This window comes from Ranitomeya variabilis, chromosome 6 (genome assembly GCF_051348905.1).
Source record: "Ranitomeya variabilis isolate aRanVar5 chromosome 6, aRanVar5.hap1, whole genome shotgun sequence".
NCBI lineage: Eukaryota > Metazoa > Chordata > Amphibia > Anura > Dendrobatidae > Ranitomeya > Ranitomeya variabilis.
In genome coordinates, this window is record NC_135237.1 from 541,962,418 (window position 1) to 541,977,983 (window position 15,566).

General features: G+C 41.0%; 1 protein-coding gene across 2 annotated transcripts in view; it reads left to right on the top strand.

The window, feature by feature from the left end:
- Nucleotides 1–15,566, top strand: part of FER1L6 (fer-1 like family member 6) — a 181,733-nt gene that overhangs the window by 104,550 nt on the left and 61,617 nt on the right. For both annotated transcript variants that reach the window (XM_077271183.1, XM_077271184.1), the window contains 2 exons: nucleotides 8,487–8,670; nucleotides 13,223–13,347. In XM_077271183.1, the coding sequence (XP_077127298.1) occupies nucleotides 8,487–8,670; nucleotides 13,223–13,347 (309 nt within the window). The remainder of the gene's footprint in view (nucleotides 1–8,486; nucleotides 8,671–13,222; nucleotides 13,348–15,566) is intronic.

Sequence of the window (15,566 nt, forward strand, 5' to 3'; positions counted from 1 at the left end):
TTGATTTTGCCCAACCATGACGTTTCAGCCATGTGACTAAGGCTTTAAAAAGAAAAGAGAAATGCTCTAGTTGCAGAGATGAAACTTTTTGAGGGTGGGCAAAATAGAAAGTCACTTTGCCTCTAATTTTGATCTATCTATCTACAGTTGAAACCAGAAGTTTCCATACACTATATAAAAAGACACATCTGCATGTTTTTCTCAATATCAGGCAAGAAATCAGAATAAACCTTTCCCATTTTAGGTCAATTAGGATTACCATAATTAGTAATATTTGCCAAATGCCAGAATGAGAGAAAGTTTTAAGGCATTTATATTACTTATTGTAAAGTCAAAAGTTTACATACATTTCATTAGTATTTGGTACCATTGCCCTTAAACTGAATGACTTGGGTCAAATGTTTGGGATTTCCTTCCACAAGCTTCTCACAATAGTTGGTCGGAATTTGGGCCCGTTCCTCCTGACAAAACTGGTATAACTGATCCAGGTTTGTAGGTCGTCTTGCTCGCATCGGCCTTTTCAGCTTTGTCCATAAATTTTCAGTAGAACTGAGATCAGGGCTTTGTGATGGCCGCTCCAAAACATTGACTTTGTTATCCTTAATACACTTTGTTACTATTTTGGCAGTATGCTTTGGGTCATTGTCCATTTGGAAGACCCATTTCCGCCCAAGTTTTAACTTCCTGGCTGATGTCTTGAGATGTTGCTTCAGTATCACCACATAATATAGGACACACATAGAGCAGCATGGTGGTTCAGTGGTTAGCACTGCAGTCGTGCAGCGCTGGAGTCCTGGGTTCAAATTCCTCCAAGGACAACATCTGCAAGGAGTTTGCGTGGGTTTCCTCCAGGTACTCCGGTTTCCTCCCACATTCCAAAGACATACTGATAGGGAATTTAGATTGTGAACCCCATCGGGGACAGTGATGATAATGTGTGCAAACTGTAAAGTGCTGCGGAATAAGATAGAACTATACAAAAATAAAGATTATTATTATTATTTTCTTTTCTCATGATGGTATCTATTTTGTGAAGTGCACCAGTCCCTCCTTGTCACGCTAGGTGAAGGATAAATAAGTGCACAATAATGGTAAGAGGGAAGGGGGAGCCCAAGCACTAGGGAAGAGGGGAGTGGAGACCCCTAGGCAGATCTAAAATCACCCTGTCTGCCATAAACGTCCCTATATAGGTTTTGCATCGACGAGCAGGAACCTAATCCCTGCCTGACCCTAGCGATAGGCCCTACATAGAGAGATGATGTGGTGGGGGTAAGCACTAGTCAGTCCCCACTAAAACTAAAGACAAAGAGGGTAGACGGATGGGGGAAAACATTTAGCTTGAGAAGACAACCGTGATGTCATGCCAGTAATCCTCCAAGGGTCCTCCGGGAAAGACACGAACCGACTGCTAGAACTTTCAACAAGACTGAGGCAAGTATGAGCTAACACCCTCACCATGCTGCAATTGAATGTATTTAAACCTTCAGCATAGGTGTGTGATTATCAGCAGAAGGTGGAGGTAACTATTGGGTCCTAGAGGGAGAAGGGTATTGCTCTATAACAGAGATACAAAAATCAAGAAGGCGCTTGAGCTAAATGCAAAGGACTTGTACAGCCGGATCCAGGATGACTGTCTGTCACACCTGTGATACTCCTGCAGCAACCCCCACAACATAATGCTGCCACCCCTATGTTTCCCACTTGGGATGGTGTTCTTAGGCTTCCAAGCTTCTCCTCTTTCTCGAAACATAGCGTTGGATATTAACACAATCTTACCAGATTCTGCCATCATCTTCACAAGGTCTTTTGCTTTTGTCCTTGGGTTGATATGCACATGTCGGACGAAAGCACATTCATCTCTGGGACACAGAACCCATCTCCTTCCTGAGCGTTATGATGGCTGGACATTCCCGTCTTGTTTGTGCTTGCGTATAATTGTTTGTACAAATGAACGAGGCGCCATCGGGTATCTTTAAATTGTACACAAGGATGAGCCAGACTTGTGCAAGTCCACAATTCTCTCCCCTATGTCTTGGCTGATTTCTTGAAACTTTCCCATGATGCTACACAAAAAATTAGTGTGTTTCAAATGTTTATTACAATACATCCACAGGTGTGTCTCTAATTAACTCAGATGTTGCCAAAACACAGAAGCTTCCAAACACATAACATCATCATTTGGGCAGTCCAGAATTGTTTAAAGGCATAGTAATCTTAGTGTATGTAGTCGTTTGACTTTGCAGTAAGTAATAAAAATGCCTTAAAACATTCTCTCGCTCTCATTATTCTGGCATTTGGCAAATATTAATGGTAAACCTAATTGACCTAAAACAGCAAAGGTTTATTCTGATTTCATGTCTGATATTGAGAAAAACATGCAGATGTGTCTTTATATACAGTATAGTGTATGGAAAGTTCTGGTTTCAACTCTATCTATCTATCTATCTATCTATCTATCTATATATCTATCGCTCAAAAGGACAGCACAACTGCAATATCCAAGTAAAAAAAAGGTGAAGATTTATTTATTAATCCATGACTTACAGAATTAGTAAAGACATGCTCACTATTTTTCCTTGGATGGAGTGCTGTCATCCTTTGAGCTATATCAACCAAAGAGCTGGTTGAGGTCCTGGGACGGACCTGCACTCGGTGCTGTGAGTGCAGGTGCAGATGACCGTATTTTCGTTCTGAGTGCGATCCGACAGAACATCAGATCACACTCAAGCCAATGTTATTCTATGGGGCAGTGCACTTGTCCAATATTTTCCTCTCCATCTTCTCCTCATTCAAGAGAATCGAATCGCACTATGATCAATCTCTGATCAGAGTGTAATTAGCGGTAATTGACTCAATTCTCTCGGAGGTGAGACGATGCGCTGGTGTGACCCATGCTTTAAGGTAGTGATTCATTCATTTGAAAATCTAATCCATCTCATTCTTGCTTACTCTCCTGGAATGTCCAACAGGCTTCCAAAAAAAGGGTTAATCCAAAAAAGTCCTATTATATCTCTATAGATGGTACTTCCACAGTACATGTAAACAACCACAAGATGGCAGTAAGATCACTGTCACCTTAAGAAGCCAACCATATGTAAAAAATTATTCTAAAAAAGTTTTTATTAAGGAAACCAAAATGAAAACAATACATCAAAACATAAATAAAAACTACTGCATTCCATCAGGATCATACCCCATGGGAAAATAGCTATAGGAGGCCACGTATATATATTTATACTGGGAAGATAAATGCAACAGATGCAAGAGAACAGAGAGACAATTCAGAAAATCTTGGTTTCCATTTGGATTTACATATATGGCGCTATCAGCATCCCTATAAAACACCAAAGCCCCCCGTTTTCCTAGCAGCTCTGCTTATCATAAAGGCATAAAGACAATCATCGTGGATCCAATACAGCTAATGCCACATAGTACCACATAATACAATGAAAAGTAAGTGCAAAATATCTTTACCCAGATGCCGTGAATAGACGTGTGCCTCCTATGCAGCTTTTCCCGGCGCCCCGACGCGCGTTTCGCCCTTGCTTCTTCCGGGGGCGTGTCTCTAAACAGACCGGGTGACGTATATATACCTATAGAAGGCCAATCAAATGCCGCCGCTAATGAAAAAATAGGACCGCTCATTCCGCCGATGACTCAGGCGGCACATGCGCAGATCCATCTCTCCCTGAATGAACCAACACTTCCGGACATCCGCCGTGTGGACCGCAAGCTGAAAGCAAGCAGGAACCACCTGTGGCGCTGTCCGAAGTGTACAGGGAGGAAGACCCACGCATGCGCACTATCATCCGGAATGTAAACCGGAATAGTGAAAGAAGAAGATTAGGATTTAATATATGAAGTGCCAAAATAAGATTACGGTACTAATAGTGCAATAATAATAAAGTGCTGGAGTGCAAATACAGCTTGGTATATAGAAATTATCTATACTGACCAATATGTGCATATTTAATTACCCCGACGGAGTGCAAAAAAACAGTTTATAAAAAAGGTGCGAACTAGTGCACATTAATGCGACGTGAAACAGCAACGCATGCATATTATCAAATAATGCATACGCGGAAGTGAAGGCATTTTTAGACATACAACCAGTGCCGTGATGGCTGTACTATAATGCCAGCCTAAGTGAACCAGTGCAACAACCACAGAATTATATCTGTAATCAGATATCTTTAATACACTAAAAGTGCCCATACAACAATATAAATAACAAATGCAGGATAAGTGTATAAAAAGTGCATAAAAAACATATAATACCTACTCAGGATCTCATTACTAAAATAATAAATATATATTCACAATCTCATTAATAGAATAATAAATATATATTCACAATACCATCGAAAATATAACTCATATAATAAATAACACTTTAAAATTACTATATATCAAAAAACCACATACAAAAATATCACAATATCAAGACATATAAAGAATATTTTTTATAAAGAACATGTAATAATATTAGCCGAATTAAACAACAACTGTTCTTCATTCTTGATATGAATCCTTTTCGTAAGATCAGCGTAAAGAGTTCTCCCATTCTTCATCAAATAGCGGCAGAAGAGGACCATGGCAAAATACTATATCAGATATATGAATAAAATACACAAAATTAGAAACCATAAATAAAACACTGAAGACTATGTACTAATAACCCCATTAAAAACACCCAGACCCTAAAAAATACCTCTCAAAAATGAATTTATAATATACGATACTATCTACAAAAAGGCGGAAAAACCCAAGTTTTCATTGAGGCCATCAGGACTAAGGGTTCCCAGGCGATATATCCATTTACTCTCAACCTGGGCAAGAATTTTCGCCAAATCACCCCCTCTAGTGCCCAAGGAAACTTGATCAATAGCTTTTACTACCAGACCTCTGGCATTACTTTCATGATAGATTTTGAAATGTCTGGCAATGGGTTTGAGGGGCACATCATTATCCACTTTTTTAGCCTTTAGAATATCCCTGACATGTTCCCTAGTTCTTACCTTCAGTTCCCTAGTTGTCAGACCAATATACACTCCGGTTTCCTCCCACATTCAAAAGACATACTGATAGGGAATTTAGATTGTGAACCCCATCGGGGACAGTGATGATAATGTGTGCAAACTGTAAAGTGCTGCGGAATAAGATAGAACTATACAAAAATAAAGATTATTATTATTATTTTCTTTTCTCATGATGGTATCTATTTTGTGAAGTGCACCAGTCCCTCCTTGTCACGCTAGGTGAAGGATAAATAAGTGCACAATAATGGTAAGAGGGAAGGGGGAGCCCAAGCACTAGGGAAGAGGGGAGTGGAGACCCCTAGGCAGATCTAAAATCACCCTGTCTGCCATAAACGTCCCTATATAGGTTTTGCATTGACGAGCAGGAACCTAATCCCTGCCTGACCCTAGCGATAGGCCCTACATAGAGAGATGATGCGGTGGGGGTAAGCACTAGTCAGTCCCCACTAAAACTAAAGACAAAGAGGGTAGACAGATGGGGGAAAACATTTAGCTTGAGAAGACAACCGTGATGTCATGCCAGTAATCCTCCAAGGGTCCTCCGGGAAAGACACGAACCGACTGCTAGAACTTTCAACAAGACTGAGGCAAGTATGAGCTAACACCCTCACCATGCTGCAATTGAATGTATTTAAACCTTCAGCATAGGTGTGTGATTATCAGCAGAAGGTGGAGGTAACTATTGGGTCCTAGAGGGAGAAGGGTATTGCTCCATAACAGAGATACAAAAATCAAGAAGGCGCTTGAGCTAAATGCAAAGGACTTGTACAGCCGGATCCAGGATGACTGTCTGTCACACCTGTGATACTCCTGCAGCAACCCCCACAACATAATGCTGCCACCCCTATGTTTCCCACTTGGGATGGTGTTCTTAGGCTTCCAAGCTTCTCCTCTTTCTCGAAACATAGCGTTGGATATTAACACAATCTTACCAGCTTCTGCCATCATCTTCACAAGGTCTTTTGCTTTTGTCCTTGGGTTGATATGCACATGTCGGACGAAAGCACATTCATCTCTGGGACACAGAACCCATCTCCTTCCTGAGCGTTATGATGGCTGGACATTCCCGTCTTGTTTGTGCTTGCGTATAATTGTTTGTACAAATGAACGAGGCGCCATCGGGTATCTTTAAATTGTACACAAGGATGAGCCAGACTTGTGCAAGTCCACAATTCTCTCCCCTATGTCTTGGCTGATTTCTTGAAACTTTCCCATGATGCTACACAAAAAATTAGTGTGTTTCAAATGTTTATTACAATACATCCACAGGTGTGTCTCTAATTAACTCAGATGTTGCCAAAACACAGAAGCTTCCAAACACATAACATCATCATTTGGGCAGTCCAGAATTGTTTAAAGGCATATTAATCTTAGTGTATGTAGTCGTTTGACTTTGCAGTAAGTAATAAAAATGCCTTAAAACATTCTCTCGCTCTCATTATTCTGGCATTTGGCAAATATTAATGGTAAACCTAATTGACCTAAAACAGCAAAGGTTTATTCTGATTTCATGTCTGATATTGAGAAAAACATGCAGATGTGTCTTTATATACAGTATAGTGTATGGAAAGTTCTGGTTTCAACTCTATCTATCTATCTATCTATCTATCTATCTATCTATCTATCTATATATCTATCGCTCAAAAGGACAGCACAACTGCAATATCCAAGTAAAAAAAAGGTGAAGATTTATTTATTAATCCATGACTTACAGAATTAGTAAAGACATGCTCACTATTTTTCCTTGGATGGAGTGCTGTCATCCTTTGAGCTATATCAACCAAAGAGCTGGTTGAGGTCCTGGGACGGACCTGCACTCGGTGCTGTGAGTGCAGGTGCAGATGACCGTATTTTCGTTCTGAGTGCGATCCGACAGAACATCAGATCACACTCAGGCCAATGTTATTCTATGGGGCAGTGCACTTGTCCAATATTTTCCTCTCCATCTTCTCGTCATTCAAGAGAATCGAATCGCACTATGATCAATCTCTGATCAGAGTGTAATTAGCGTAATTGACTCAATTCTCTCGGAGGTGAGACGATGCGCTGGTGTGACCCATGCTTTAAGGTAGTGATTCATTCATTTGAAAATCTAATCCATCTCATTCTTGCTTACTCTCCTGGAATGTCCAACAGGCTTCCAAAAAAAGGGTAAGCCTCCCTATCTATTATCTACCTATTATCTATCTTTTATCTATCTATCTATTATGTCTTGTATCTATTATCTATCTATCTATCTATCTATCTATCTATCTATCTATCTATCTATCTATCTATCTATTATCTATCCATCATCTATCTTTCTATTTTCTATCATCTATCTATTATCTATCTATCTATCTATGATCTATCTATCATCTATCTTATCTATCTATTATCTACCTATTATCTATCTTTTATCTATCTATTATCTATCTATCTATTATGTCTTGTATCTATCTATCTATCTATCTATCTATCTATCTATCTATCTATCATCTATCCATCATCTATCTTTCTATTTTCTATCATCTATCTATTATCTATCTATCTATCTATCTATGATCTATCTATCATCTATCTTATCTATCTATTATCTATCTATTATAATAAATAATAATTTTATTTCTATAGCGCCAACATATTCCGCAGCACTTTACATTTTAGAGGGGACTTGTACAGACAAAATACATTACCACATAACAATAATCAGATAAATCAACAGATACCAAGAGGAGTGAGGGCCCTGCTCGCAAGCTTACAATTTATGAGGAAATAGGGGAGACACGAGAGGTGGATGGTAACAATTGCTTTCAATATTCGGACCAGCCATAGTGTTAGGCTCGGGTGTTCATGTAAAGCTGCATGAACCGGTTATCAGCCTGTATATGTACAGACACAGAGGGCTATTAACTGCATAAAGTGTATGAGAACATGATGCGAGGAACCTGATTATGGTAAAAATTTTGAATGTGCCACACAGGGATAGTTAGGTTAATGTGTTGAGGCGGTAGGCCAGTCTGACCAAATGCGTTTTTAGGGCACGCTTAAAACTGTCGAGATTAATCGTATTAACCTGGGTAGTGCATTCCAAAGAATTGGCGAAGCACGTGAAAAGTCTTGGAGACGGGAGTGGGAGGTTCTGATTATTGAGGATGCTAACCTCAGGTCATTAGCAGAACGGAGGACACGGGTAGGGTGGTAGGCTGAGACGAGGGAGGAGATGTAGGGTGGTGCTGAGCCATGGAGTGCTTTGTGGGTGAGGGTAATAACTTTGTACTGGATTCTGTAGTGGATCTATCTATCTATCTATGATCTAGCTAACTAGCTCATATCTATCATCTATCAGCCCATTTGCACACTGCTAAGGTTTCAAATCTTCAAATCACTGAAGATCTCTCAATGATCAGAGGATCTAATTTCTTTGCAATTCAAAATGTAATTTTTTAATATCTCATCTGTCTACAGCTCCCGGGCAAGAGAGGTCTAGGATGGAACGTTCAGGCCAAAGTAGACGTCTTCTTATGGCTGGGTTCCAGCAAGTACTCCCAAGCCATCTTTGAGAACTTGCCATCTGGGTATGAGATCGAACATCCACCAGCTTCAAGTGGACAACATGGACCACCCCCACCTGGCAACCTGGTCTATCAGAGTAAGAACTCTCCAATATTCTTCATTTATCAATTACCCTATGCAGAGGGAAGTTCATAGAAAAACTTGTTGATTTTAACATTGAATGCTGTGTTATACCCATGACAGTGACATCTAAGTGTTTCGATACAGGGCGGAGGGTTCTTTATCACTTACCATTTCCTTACAACGCTTCTTAGGAGATCAGTGAGTTTACAATAGACTGCAATGCTACAAAATTGTAGGGTCTTGTATAAGCAATTAAGTCATCACATGGTCAAGTCCCCTAAGGGGGGGAGTAGTAAAAAGATTATTAAAATTATTTTATAAAAATACTCAAAAAAATAAAATGTAACAGGTTTGTCCTGTGAAAACAAGTTATCACCTATCTGCAGGTGATCGGCTGTCCTGATCAGTGGAGATCCAAATGGTGGGAAATTTTATGAACAGGACATTGTTAAAAAATGGTTCTCAGAATAAGGCAGCAGAAACTATAATATAAATCTGGCATCCCTATAATTGTATTAAAGATTAGAACAAAGTTAACATGTCATTTTTTTTACATAAAAACGAAGGTCGTAAAAACAAAACCCAAGAAAACTATGACAAAATTGCTGTTTTTTTCCACCCCAGTATTTTTCCTCTTTTTTTTAGTACATCGTATGTTAAAATGAACAGTGTAATTCAAGGCTACAGCTCGTCGCACGGAAAGTCCTTATAGGGATATTTCTGCGTAAAAATGTGGAAGTCGCGGAGGAAAGCAAGAAAGTGAAAAATGGCTGCGTCTCCAAAGGGTTAACAGCCACCATGTAACGCCGCTTTTCTCCAGCATTGGGAATTAAAACTTCACTGTCACTTGCTGTCCGAGGTTTCGGCAGCATGAATCACAACCTGGATGTATGATTGCAGCCAGATAGATGTTTTCTGAAATTCTCCTCCAAACGTTGCTCTTGGTGATTGACAGATTTCTTCAATGTGTGTACGTAGGGATAGATCTGTCATTCACCTGGCGTGGTGCTCGAAAAAGCCGCCCAGGGCAGTGCCGGACTAGTTCCCTGCTGGAAATTCTAATTATAAAAACATACCTGTCTGTAATCGTGGTTTGGGCGGCACGAATAGAGTGACAGGTTCCCTTTAAATCCTTGATTCCTTTCCCCCTAATCCTCAGCAGATCTCAGCAGCCGCCTAAGCAGCTGCTTTCCAGCCGATAACTCTAAGCAATAATCTTTGTAAGCAGAAGACCCCTTCAGTCCTCAGAACAGAACATCAGACCAAAATCTGAACAAACAAAATATTTGCACCCCTAATCAGACCCTGAAATGTATTTAGAGCCAAGACCAGACCCCTAAATTAATCAACCCTATAGAGCTCTAAAGTCAGACCTCAGACTAGACATCTAAATTCTTCAGACCCCCAGGCCAAAAATAAAAACTCAGAGTTCCCCAACCAGACCTCAAAGTACTTGACTTCTGGCGCCATCAGGATTCGCTGCCGCACACAATGTCCTGGCGCTGCCGAGAACAGACTTCGGCATCCATGGCTATTTAACCGGTACGTGGCTACAGCAGAAGGTCTTTTAAGGTCTGGTATCTGAAGCGATAGGGGACCCACCAACCCTAATCCATCTCTGCCAAGAACAGACACTTAGAAACCAAGAAAGATATTATTTTTTTTATTTATTCGCATGTATTTTTGGCTAAAAATTATACTTTTGCTGTTCGGTCAGTGTCACTTTTTACCATCTGAGTTTCATCGGTTTTTCTTGGATAAAGAATAGAACTGATGGAGGTTTCTCAAGTTTCCATGAAGAATGGACGGCATCCGAGTGCTGTCCAATTTCCCAATTTTTTCCATGTTCCCATAGACTTGAATTTGTGACTTGTGACCATTTCGTGCATGGTGCACAAACCCAGGGCAGACCTATTGAAAGGATGTGGACACCTTTGGGGGCAATTTATTTTGACTTATATGCATGTATTTTACTAAAATTATTTGCTCATAAATCAGCTAAGAGGAGCTCAGAAGAAGGAATATGAGGGTTTTAAAGGGAACCTAACACCTGATACTTGCTGCCCGATCCACAGGCAGCATGTGTCAGACACTGGTGTCATGAGTTCAGCAATGTATGTTTGACTCTTATCAAAAAATACTTTAAAAGCTGCCGAGAATTAAGTTGCATGGGAGACTAGTCAGGAAGGCGGGTCCCTGTTGACTTCTCCCCGCCTGCTCCCCTGGATTGACAGGTCTCTCCTTGTACATGCACGCATGGAGAGACATGTCAGTCATTGGCAGCGAGCAGGGAGAAGCTGCCAGGGACCCGCCTGTCCGACAGGTCTCCCATCTGGCTTGGTCCCTAGCGGCTTTCAAAGTGCACAGTCAATCATACTTAGCTGAAATCATACAGCGAATGTCATGTATCAGCAGTCAGGTTTATTTTTAACTATCACTGATGGACTCTCAGTTAACTCCTTCTGCGTCCAACAATAGACAGTGCAACCCAGAGGCTACAGAAGGCACAACGTTAAATATTTTTTAATGGAACCCAAAAAACAATGTTTAGCTGAAATACATGCATTTAAAGGGACTCTGTCACCTGAATTTGGAGGGAACAATTTTCAGCCATAGGGGCGGGGTTTTCGGGTGCTTGATTCACCCTTTCCTTACCCGCCGGCTGCATGCTGGCTGCAATATTGGATTGAAGTTCATTCTCTGTCCTCCGTAGTACACGCCTGCACAAGACAATCTTGCCTTGCGCAGGCGTGTACTATGGAGGGCAGAGAATGAACTTCAATCCAATATTGCAGCCAGCAGGTAAGGAAAGGGTGAATCAAACACCCGAAAACCCCGCCTCTACGGCTGAAAATTGTTCCCTCCAAATTCAGGTGACAGAGTCCCTTTAAGTAAAAAAAAAAAAATGCCTTCAAAGTTGTCCGTTTCCTTTGATATTTTCTACTAGGTCCTTTTTTTTTTTTTATGGCCCCTGCACTATTTGTAAACTATTTTAAACTTTGTTGTTCTCATTGCTCACATTTTATGATCAATCAGGACTAAAAGGTTTTTGTGCAATACCTAGAATAATGAGCCTTATTCGGTATACGCCCCATTATACTAGAGAAGATGGGGCCCCTGGAAGTGGTCTCTGTCTGGTAAGACAAACTCTGACATGTCCCATTTTTCACACAAACCCGGTCAATAATTGGTTATCCTCAGAGGGCGCAGCCTCCTAACAATTGCATAAAACACCCACGTATTATTCAATAACCGCATGCATCGAACAAAGGTTAAAAGACAAGGAAACCAGGTGTGGTGCGGCCTGCGCTGCAATATGATTCTGCAATTCATCGGATGGAAATGCTTAGCACGAGACCGCTGCATTTAGAGGAGGAATCACTAAACGTTCCTCGGAATACTCATTTCCTATCATCTCTTTGTGCAAACGAATCATCTGACGATTGATCAAAACGATCGTTCGTTGGGTGAATGGATCATTTGTGCCGGTAAAAAAAAGTCATCAGCAGTCGGCAGCACTTAAACAGGCGATGTGCTGCCGAGAACATGATGCTGCATCTGGTTGCTGTATTAACTGTTACCATCACTGTTCATTGGCCCGTGACGAGAGCTGAATCACTTGCTCTATAAACGATCAGCTCCTATGAAGGTGCATCGGGCTGAAAATGTAATAGGTTAATGCACCATGATTAAACCTCCGACCAATGGTTCACAGAAAAGTTGAAAAATAAAAAAATAGCACAAGAGTTTTCATATTTTGTAAAATTGGAGTAGGCACTTGCTTAAGTAGAACAGGAGATTCGTCATCATTATTAATGGTTAAAATTGGTAAGAGCTTCTAAAAACAAGCAGATTTGGGATTCACTTCTTATTTAAAATCGTTTCTGTTCTTAAAGGGAATTTGTCAGCAGGTTTTTTCTATGTAATCTGAGAGCAGCATAGGGTAGAGACAGAGACGCTGATCCCAGCGATGTCACTTGCTGATCTGGATGATGCCATTTTCATAAAATCACAGTTTTCTCTGCTGCAGATCTGGCAGAGCTCAGAATGCTGAGCCCTGTATAACCCCACCCACACCAGTGATTGGCTGCTTTCTGTGTACACTGTATATTGATAGAAAGTTCCTAATCAGTGCTGGGGGCGGGATTGGACTAGGGGACACAAGACACCTAGTCCTTTAGTGATAATCTCCTGCCACACTGATTGTATCCAAGCAGCAACACACAGCCTAGTAAGTGACATATCCCTGGAATCAGGGTCTCTTGCCTTACATTTTGATGTTCTCAGATTACATAGAAAAAATGATTCCCTTTTAGAAGAATGGAGGGTCTCATAATTCTATTCCGTACTGCTCACACTCCTAGCTTAATGGCCACCTCTGCAGTCTGTCAGAGGTGGCTGGTTTTCTACTCAAAAAGTGCAGAAGACCCCAAAACAAGAAAAAGAAACTTCTAGTGATGAACAATGGTATAAGGGCATCTCATCATTTCAATAGAGATACCCTTTAAGTTGTTGAAAACTCATTAAAAAATCCCTATATTAATGTTATAAATTCTATTTTTCAGCAAAACACTTATTCCAGTTGCGGGCGCACATGTACCAGGCTCGAGGGTTGATTGCCGCAGATAGCACCGGCCTTTCTGATCCATTTGCAAAAGTGACATTTGTGTCGCATTGCCAGACGACAAAGGTAAGCGGCAAATCTAGACTGTTACATTCTCCTCGGACTCTATTGCCATTAAGTTTGGCATAAATTTAGGCTTTTGGTTGTAGTTTCATAGGTCTCGTCTGATTCTGGATATGGTTCACAATTCTGTGCCGAGGAAAGGTGACTGATAGTATTGTTGAATTTTTGATATGTTCAACTACCATTATTATAATCTTCCTGTGCTTCTTTCTAATAGTTTATGGTTCCAGTACCGAGTGGGTAGTGGACCCTTTAAGCCTTGTGGTTTAGTGGTCCAGCACCCAAGCACTTGATATACATGCTCATACCATTGCATCCAATAGACTAGCATCTAAGCTACTGGGTTGTAGAGGACCTGTCACTTGCTTAAAATATGTAATTTTTTACCTGGTGTAAATGTCGCTGTTCTCCTGAATCCGGCGATGTTTTTCTTTTGTTACTGCGCCTCTCCGTTCCTGAAATATGGCCTCTTCTTCCCTGTGTATAAAGCTAGTCTTTTTAACCAACTGGGCGTGATCCTCAGCTCTACTGTGGGCGTCTTCCTTTTGATTGCCACACTCACTTGGCTAAAAAGATTAGATTTATATACAATAAAGATGAGGCCATATCTCAGGCATGGAGAGGCGCAGAAACAAAAGAAAAACATCGCCGGATTCAGGAGAACAGCGGCATTTACACCAAATAAAAATATATATATATTTATGGCAAATGAGAGGTCCTCGTTAAATGGTTACTAAGACAATCCCCTTTTGTTAAATAGTTTGTGTGTCCAGTGAGGTTTTGGCCCAATACTTGGTATCCAGTGGTTTACTGACCCAATCTTGGTGTCTAGTGTCAATGTGATGAGTAAGCAATATCCATGACTAAATGTTAGCGCATTTCCAGGTTTAGATAATGACACCTTATTGCTAGGATAGGCCATCAATAATTGGTCAGTGGAGGTATCACTCTTCACACCCATACAAAGGGCAGGGGTGCGTCTGTGAGTGCTGCATCCTCCCTATTTGCGTTGCTCCATCTACTTAGTTGATGCTGTGCTCGGGATTCCCATGTTGTCCCACTCATTTAATGGGCAATGTGCAGCACTGCTACTCAGAGCCAGCGTTAGGGAGGGGAAAACTAGGCATTTGCCTAGGGCCCCCACAACCCAAGGGCCCCCAGCCAGTGGTGTGCCACTAATTAATATCAGCAGATCGCTATGGGTCCAGCGAGTCAAGAGGGCCCAGTGCCAGGACTAACTCTGGCCCCTCTCCTCCCCTCCGTGACACTTCCTCTCCCATCATTCTCCCTCTGTGTCTGACATCTCAGCCACAATGTGGCGCAATGACGTCACCTAATCGCGCTGGCTGTGCCGGGCAGTGGAGCTGCTGAGGAGTCGCCCTGCAGAGACCAGAGCTGTGGGGGAACAGATAGAGGTGAGTATTGTATTTATTTTTTACATGAATGTGTATTTGGTGGTAATAATGCTGGAGAACTATGGGGTGTACATTATACTATATGGAATTGTATTATACTATATGGGGATGCATTATAGTATATTGGTGCTGCACTATACTATATAGAGGCTGCACTATACTATATGGGGCTGCACTTAACTATATGGGGCTGCATTATACTGTATGGGGTTGCATTATACTATATGGGGATGCATTATAGTATATTGGTGCTGCATTATACTATATAGTGGCTGCATTATACTATATAGGGGCTGCATTATACTATATGGGGCTGAATTTTACTATATTGGGCTGCATTTTACTATTGGGGAACTGCAATATACTCTATGGGGCTGCATTATACTGTATGGGGCTGCATTGTATTCTATGGGGCTGCATTATATTCTGTTGGGCTGCAGAATATAGGGACTGCATTATGCAATACAGGGCCTGAATTATACTCTATGAGACTGCATGATACTATATGGAGCTGCATTATACTATATGGAGACTGCATTATACTATACAGTGGCTGAATTATTCTATATAGGGCAGCATTATACTTTTTGGGGGCTGCATTATACTATATGGGCTGCATTATACTATATGGGGCTGCATTTTGCTTTATTGGACTACGCTATACTATATTGGGGCTGCATTATACAATATGGGGGCTGCATTATACTATATGGGGCTGCATTATACTATATTGTGGCTGCATTATAATATATGAGGCTGCATCATACCATATGGGTGCTGCATTATACCACATGGGGTTCAAGAGAG